Raw genomic sequence first — 7,901 nt, 5'->3', positions numbered from 1 at the left:
GTTCGCGAGACGTGGGGATGGAGCGTCGGTTCAGCCAAAAGTGAAGCGTACCTTACGTTACCTCAAAGAGCTTTTCGCGTCGCTAGTTTTGCTAGCGATTAGCGGCTACGTCGGCGCACACACGCGCGCGCCCTTCGAGGAGTTATTCGGCGTCTCTGACACGCTTGCTGATGTGCTTTCTGATTCTGCCATGCGCTCTATAAATAAGGATTCTCATTAGTATCAGACCCAGAAGGAAGGAGGCGTGGCCTAGAGATGAGGGCGGAGTTATGCATTCGGGATGATAATATAGGACGTCAAAACCTTCCTCGATTTAAAAAGAAGTCGTCAGCGTAGTGCTTTGTACAAATTCTGGATTCTGATTGGTCGGAAGGTGTCGCTTGATTTCCTATAACAGCGATATGATTTAGACATGACGGTCGCATGATGCTAAACCGGTTGCCATTAGCTTCCGTTACACGTTAGCCGCTTTAGCCTCGCAGCTGTGGTACGCACCTAACGGAACGGACTCGAGACATCGAACACGACTCGACTACATTTGAGAAAAAGACCTCGTGATTATTTTAACATTCGTAGCGTGTCCCTCTCTTATCGAAGGTGACTGACGGACGGCGTTAATTAAAACGCACGCCGCAGACGTGTCATCGAAACCCGTTTAACTCTCGTCCGTCGCTAACAGACCGAGCACTTCTCCTCCGCGCGGATGTCTGAAAACTTCAAACACGCTCGAGTCAAACTCGGATTTTTGTTCAGAAGCGATGTTTTAAAATGTTACTTTAACTCCAAGCAGGTCTACGGAGAGAATTTGAACTCTCGGGCTCCAGAGCGTGTTGGATTATACTGCAGATAAATACTCGCTCCCGCTCCAGGAATCTGTCATCGGAGCGCTTTAAGTGCGATGTGCGGCCCGCTCGAGCAGCTCTCGAGTTATCAGCCCCGAATTTGGCAACGCTGCGTTTTCATACTTTGGAAAATCTACACGTTTCCCATGAAGAGGTTTGCGTTTCAGCAATCACTTCCATGTGTGAGTGCCGTGTAATACCGAGCGATAGCACATCAAGAAGCCAAAAAAAGTGTGTGAGAGAGAGAGAGAGGGAGAGAGAGAGGGAGAGAGAGAGAGAGAGGGAGAGAGATGGTCGTGTCTGTTTCAGGAGCAAAGTGTTTCTGTAAACCGTGAGAAATAATCACCGTGTCGAAAGACAGACCTCCAGTTCAAGGTGATCAATCAGGGCGTGTCCTAAACATTAGTGTGATACAAACGTCTTTATTAGAATGGGAGTCAAAAAAAACACTTCCATGAACTTCATATATTATCTCATGACCTCACTGAAGCATCTTGTGGCCACAATCTTTTATCTTCTGGTCTCAATGGATTATCTCCTGACCTTGATGTCTTATCTCCCGACCTCGATGCGTTATCTCACGACCTCGATGCGTTATCTCGCGACCTCGATGCGTTATCTCCCCACCTCGATGTGTTATCTCGCGACCTCGATGCGTTATCTCCCCACCTCGATGCGTTATCTCCCGACCTCGATGCGTTATCTCGTGACCTCGATGCGTTATCTCCCGACCTCGATGCGTTATCTCCCCACCTCGATGTGTTATCTCGCGACCTCGATGCGTTATCTCCCGGCCTCGATGTGTTATCTCCCCACCTCGATGTGTTATCTCGCGACCTCGATGCGTTATCTCCCCACCTCGATGCGTTATCTCCCGGCCTCGATGTGTTATCTCCCCACCTCGATGTGTTATCTCGCGACCTCGATGCGTTATCTCCCCACCTCGATGCGTTATCTCCCGGCCTCGATGCGTTATTTCCCCACCTCGATGTGTTATCTCGTGACCTCGATGCGTTATCTCGTGACCTCGATGTGTTATCTCGCGACCTCGATGCGTTATCTCCCCACCTCGATGTGTTATCTCGTGACCTCGATGCGTTATCTCGTGACCTTGATGTGTTATCTCGCGACCTCGATGCGTTATCTCCCCACCTCGATGCGTTATCTCGTGACCTCGATGTGTTATCTCGCGACCTCGATGCGTTATCTCGCGACCTCGATGCGTTATCTCCCCACCTCGATGCGTTATCTCGCGACCTCGATGTGTTATCTCATGGCCTCTGTATTTTATCTTGTAGCTCAAAATATCATCTCATCATGTCCTCAGTAAATGATCTTCTGTTTCAGTTATTAATCTGCTGCCTGAAATGTTCTCTCTTGGCCTCTGTATATTCTCTCGTGGTCTTCTTTGGCTCAGTAATTTATCTCTGGCCTCTTTTTATCTCATATATATATATATATATATATGATGTCCTGCCCAGTTGGAACTGATATTTAACCTTTATGATATTTTATCTCATGGCTTGAGAACATCACACTGTGCCCCAGTGTAAGAAATAATCTTCTGGCTTTGGACTTTTCACTTAACGGCTCAATGTATTATCTCATTGACTCGATATTGTACCTTGTAGCTAGAATATTTTATCTCGTGGCCTCAGTATATCATCTTCTATCACATATACTCATATTTATCTTTTGGATTTTATGTTTTGTCTCATGGCCTCAGTTTTTTTTTTTTTAATCTCATGGCATTGATTCCAAATCCTGGGCCATGTGAAAGGAACAACACTAAGCACTGAGGTTCCGGTAAGAACAGCCAAGAATAAAAACACTGAATATAAAATTAAGCGGAGCTGGAAATAGGAACTATAAATAAGCATTAAAGCACTTGGGCTCGATATATCCTCTCATGGTCTGGATATTTTATCACGTGGCCTTACTGTATTGTGTCGTGGCTTTGATATTTTATCTCGTGGCTTTGGGATATCGTCCTGCGGCTTCTGTATGTTATCTTGTTACCTCTACATTTCATCTCATGACCTCAATATTATCTTGACATCATGGAGGACTATAAAAACCGAAATATACCAAGTCAGCATGTCTTTAACTGGACAATATATATATATATTTAAATCCTTTAATAGACTGTATTGTGGTGTTTTCAGATATCTCAAACGAAACCGCAAAAAAATGGATCAGAACCGTTTCTGAAGCTTGAACGGACGTTCACGTGGAACGGTTGCCTCAGGAACTCGTGTAAGGCCTGAAGGAATCGTGTGTATTTACCCATAATGCAACAGTCGAGCACTGAGAAACGGCTGCGGTTTACCGAATATAAAAACTCAAGCCGTGGTCTAAATGGATCGGCAGCATTAAGAACGTTCGCTTGTTTGTTCTCGGCGTCTGTCTCGGCGGCTGTTAGAAATATCCATCAGCTCTCTCTCCCTCTCTCTTTCTCTCTCTCTCTCACACACTCGTGTGTAATCATTGTCTCGCTACAAACTTTCTCGACGCACGATTAAAGCCGTTAAAGCGCTCGCCGTCGCCGCAATTTTTCCCTCATTGTGAAAACAAACAGCCTCGAGTCCTCCGTCTGTCTCACAGCTCTCCGACACGTGCGCTGAAAAAGAGAATCTTTTCATTTTTTGTTTTATTTCTTTGCTGTGAGGCGGCAAAAACGAATGCGAGCGAGCGAGAGGGAGAGAGAGAGAGTGTGAGAGAGAGAGAGTGAGAGTGAGGGAGAGATTGAGAGAGAGTGAGAGAGAGAGTGAGAGGGTAAGGGAGAGAGTGAGAGAGAGAGAGTGAGAGAGAATGTGAGAGAGAGTGAGTGTGAGTGTGAGAGAGTGAGTGTGAGAGAGAGTGTGAGAGAGAGTGAGAGAGAGTGAGAGTGTGAGAGAGAGTCTGAGAGAGAGAGAGTGAGAGAGAGAGAGAGTGTGTGAAAGAGTGTTTGAGAGAGAGTGAGAGAGAGAATGAGAGAGAGAGAGTGAGAGACAGAGTGAGAGAGAGAGGGTGAGAGAGTGAGAGAGAGTGTTTGAGAGAGAGTGAGAGAGAGAATGAGAGAGAGAGAGAGTGTGTGTGTGAGAGAGAGTGAGAGAGTGAGAGACAGAGTGAGAGAGAGAGGGTGAGAGAGTGAGAGAGAGAGAGAGAGAGAGAGAGAGAGGCTAACCTCCATTAACACAGAGAAAACATTCCACAGTAATTAGTGTGTTTTGGTGAGTGTTGTGTATAGAGTACGTTACGGACCGTGGTCTCGGGTCGTTAAGCTTTTCGGTGACCTCGGTTCGTTAATAACGACGTTTATGATCCAGAGGAGTAAAAAATAAAGGAGTGATCAGTCTCAGAGGAGTAAAAAATAAAGGAGTGATCAGTCTCAGAGGAGTAAAAAATAAAGGAGTGATCAGTCTCAGAGGAGTAAAAAATAAAGGAGTGATCAGTCTCAGAGGAGTAATAATAATAAATAAAATGAGAAATTCGTCAGCTATCATTCATCTCGCGGATAAACGAATGCTCCTGCCTTTTTTATTTGAGTTTTTTTTACTTCCTGTACGCTTTATAACAAAAAAAATCACATATAAGCGTAAGAACGAGGACGCCAGCAAGTACATATATTATATATTATATTAGCATACTAGCAAAGATTCGCTAGGCAAAATAAAACATTAGCTGGACTAATCTTTATCTCCGGACTGTTTTTCTTCTTTCTTCTTCCCCAGATCGCTCGCGTTACTACACAGCCTGGGTTCCGCACTATATTCAACCCACAGGAAGCTTTTACAGCCAGGGTAAACCTGAGATATTTCTGACTGACTGACTGACTGAGTGAGTGAGTGTGTGTGTGTGAGTGAGTGTGTGTGTGTGTGTGTGTGTGTGTGAGTGAGTGTGTTTGCGGAGACGTTTAACAGTTAGCGGTTAGCCGCTGTCATTAAGTGCAGTGTAACAGGATCAACACGAGGCTGGACGCTTTATTTATAATCATTTATTAATAACACTTTCACAAATCAGAGTAATGACACACGCGTGAAACGGCGTTCTGTCTCGAAAACACCGCGGCATCGTGAGATCGCTCCGTCCTCTCCTTTCTTCTCAATAACTCAGTAATTTCCCTTTTCAGAGAAATGTTTCTCCTTCACAATTCTTTTTTGTTGAATATTTTCTCGCACACAGTTTTCCACATTAATTCTCATCACAGCGAACAAAAACGAACAAAAACGAACAAACAGAAAGTGTTTTGCGGTTCATCCAACGCAACCAATCATTTATATTCATATTTTAAACACATTTTTATATATTCTGGGTTTTTTTTAGCCGGAGACACGTTTGTGGCTCCTTCTTCTAATTTTGAAGAAAAAAACCAGAACAAACAAACAAACAAACAAACAAACAAACAAACACAAGAAAGTCTTGAATTGTTCAGTCAATTGTTAATGTAATTAATCCTTTTAAATATTTCGCTTGTTTATTCTTTTTCAGCTGAAGACATGCTTCTGCTGCTCTCTCCGGATATTTTAAACCTTGTTCTGGCCGAAACGAATGAATAAAAAGAATCTAAAAACAGCCTGTGGTCTTCTTTACATCGATCGTCTAATGCAATTAATAAATAGTTTTTAGAAGTACGTGTTTTCTCCTCTTTTTCAGGCGGAACAGACGTTTCTGGCCCTTTCCTTTAATGTAGTGAGGAAGAATTGATTGTATTTATTTATTTATTTATTTATTTATTTATTTATTTTTCAGATGGTAGCCTCGGATTTTTGGGTATGGTGATGTGAAGCCTGATTGTCCGTGTGATTTCCTGTTCTATGTGGTGATGCCCACCATCACCTCGCTGATGTCCCATAGTTTTTTGGCCACGTCCTCGTCCGTGGCCTTAGGGAGCAGCTTCTGCTCCTGGCAGTCAGCGAAACATTTCCCCCGAACCCCCTCCACGTCCGGAGAGCAGGCGAGATAAACCGGAGTCTTCGCTCCCTCCTCGGGTGATCTGAGCAGCACCCGCGAGGCCAGGCCGACGAGCGGTTTGGCCAGCAGAGGGACGTGGACGTGGCGTCCCAGGTTGGTCCTGACGATGCCGGGCGTGAGAGCGTTCACCGTCACGCCCGCGTCCTCCAGTCGCCGACTGAGCTCCAGCGTGAACAGCAGGTTGGCCAGCTTGCTGCGGCTGTACGCCGCCGCGCCGTCGTAGCCGCGCTCGCTGTTCAGGTCGTCGAAGTTGATCTCGCCTCGTTTGTAGAGCTTGGAGGAGACGACGACGACGCGGCTGGGCGCCGAGCGCTTCAGCAGGTCCAGGAGCAGGTGCGTGAGGAGGAAGTGGCCGAGGTGGTTCACGCCGAACTGCATCTCGAAGCCGTCCTCGGTTCTAGAGTACGGACACTGGTAGACCCCGGCGTTGTTGATCAGCACGTCAACTCTCGGCTCCTCCTACAACATAGACACTTCCGTTTCAGCGCTTTACGTTTGTGAACAACTCGGTTCAACTTTACCGCGAGGCTGAGACGTCTAGATCGTATATATATATATTTTCCTAAGAGTGTATTCACTTGGGGGGGTTTAAATCTAGAACGTCATCTTAAGTCTTTAATGGTTTCATTTTACATTATTTATGGCATTTCCCTAGAGGGTTCTAGATTTCATCTTTCTTTTTAAAAAAAATAAAATAAAAAAATAACACTGTTCTCTCACAGTGATAAATCTAGAACCTATTTAAGCCTTCACAGGTTTCCCCAGAGGGACAGTCCAAAGAATGTCCTAAGGTTCTAGATTTAATCTATTTATCTCTCTCCTATGGGGAAAAATGATCAATCTAGAACCTTACGTTACGTCTCTCATGGGTTCCCCAAAGGGTTCTAGATTGAACCTATTTTTTATAGGTTGAAAAATAAATATCTCTATTTAAGAGAGGCACTCTTAGGGGGAAAAGAAAAAGAAATCTAGAACCTTTTGTTAAGCTTTCAGGGGTTTCCCCCAAAGGGACAATCCAACAAAGTTCTGAAGTGTGTACCGTCTTAAGGAAAAAAGTTACATCTAGAACCTGATGTTAAGCCTTTATGGACTTCAACAGAGGGAAGATCCAAAGCTCTAAGAGGAGACACGGGTGTGTTGGAGCAGGTGAGAGTTTGTTATGCAGGTGACCTTGTTGATCTGCTCGCAGAAGCTGCGCACGGAGCTCAGAGACGCCAGGTCCAGTAGTCTGACCAGCAGCTCTCCGCGCCCGGTGCCGGTGCCGGTGGGGGCCTGCTGGCGGATCTCCTCCGCTGCGCTCTCGCCTCTCTCCCGGCTCCTACACGCCATGATCACCCGCGCCTCCCGCCGCAGCAGCTCCGCCGCCGTCGCCTTCCCGATGCCGCTGTTCGCCCCGGTCACGATCACGGTTTTACCGTGCATCATTGCTCGCTCAACTTTTTACCGACTGGAGTAAACACAACGGCCGCGTGCCTGATCCTGACGTCATCGCTGTTTCCGGAAGTAGATTCTCAGGCGGATGAATGAACGAGAGTAAACACTTTTTTGCCGTGACTTTTTTTTCCTCCAATTTTTAAAATGTTTTATTTTTAAATTATTATTATTATTATTTATTTTGGTCTGTGTGGCGTCATAATATGCTTAAAATATATTACAATAATCTATACAAATTATTTTACACATTTTGTAGTCGGTTTTCTTGAACTACACATAAACCCGGAAGTCCTCTGGGCCAATCAGGTGCATCCGTTTTATCCGGGGTTTTCTTACTGTTGAAATTCGCTAGTTTTTGTTATTTATTGATTGATTGATTGATTTGTTTATTATATGCCTACATATGGCGACAGTTATATTAGATGAAATATAGAAATATTTATAAAAATATATGCATATAAAAATTCAGAAATATATATTTTATTTTTTGTTAAAAATCACAAAATATGGCTAACTTATCTGATCAGTGAAATAAACCAAATGACCTCATGCAACGAATGATCAGCCCCACGGTAATATTTGTTATTAATTAATAATTATTTTCTGGATGTGTGTTAGGTAAACAATTAATTTACTGTCTTTTGAATGCTTTGTCTAAGCGAGCGCTACATG

General features: G+C 44.5%; 1 protein-coding gene across 1 annotated transcript; it reads right to left on the bottom strand.

Annotated features, from left to right (window-relative positions):
• Nucleotides 1-4,695: 4,695 nt before the first annotated feature.
• rdh14a (retinol dehydrogenase 14a) lies at nucleotides 4,696-7,376 on the bottom strand. The gene is made up of 2 exons (XM_053620222.1): nucleotides 6,966-7,376; nucleotides 4,696-6,254 (listed from the first exon to the last, which is right to left on the bottom strand). The coding sequence occupies exons 1-2, from the start codon at nucleotides 7,218-7,220 to the stop codon at nucleotides 5,637-5,639; spliced, it is 873 nt and encodes a 290-aa protein (XP_053476197.1). The 5' UTR covers nucleotides 7,221-7,376; the 3' UTR covers nucleotides 4,696-5,636.
• Nucleotides 7,377-7,901: the final 525 nt, after the last annotated feature.

The sequence above is a fragment of the Ictalurus furcatus genome, chromosome 3 (assembly GCF_023375685.1).
Source record: "Ictalurus furcatus strain D&B chromosome 3, Billie_1.0, whole genome shotgun sequence".
In the NCBI taxonomy this organism is placed as follows: Eukaryota; Metazoa; Chordata; class Actinopteri; order Siluriformes; family Ictaluridae; genus Ictalurus; species Ictalurus furcatus.
This window is presented reverse-complemented; position numbering and strand designations above follow the sequence as displayed.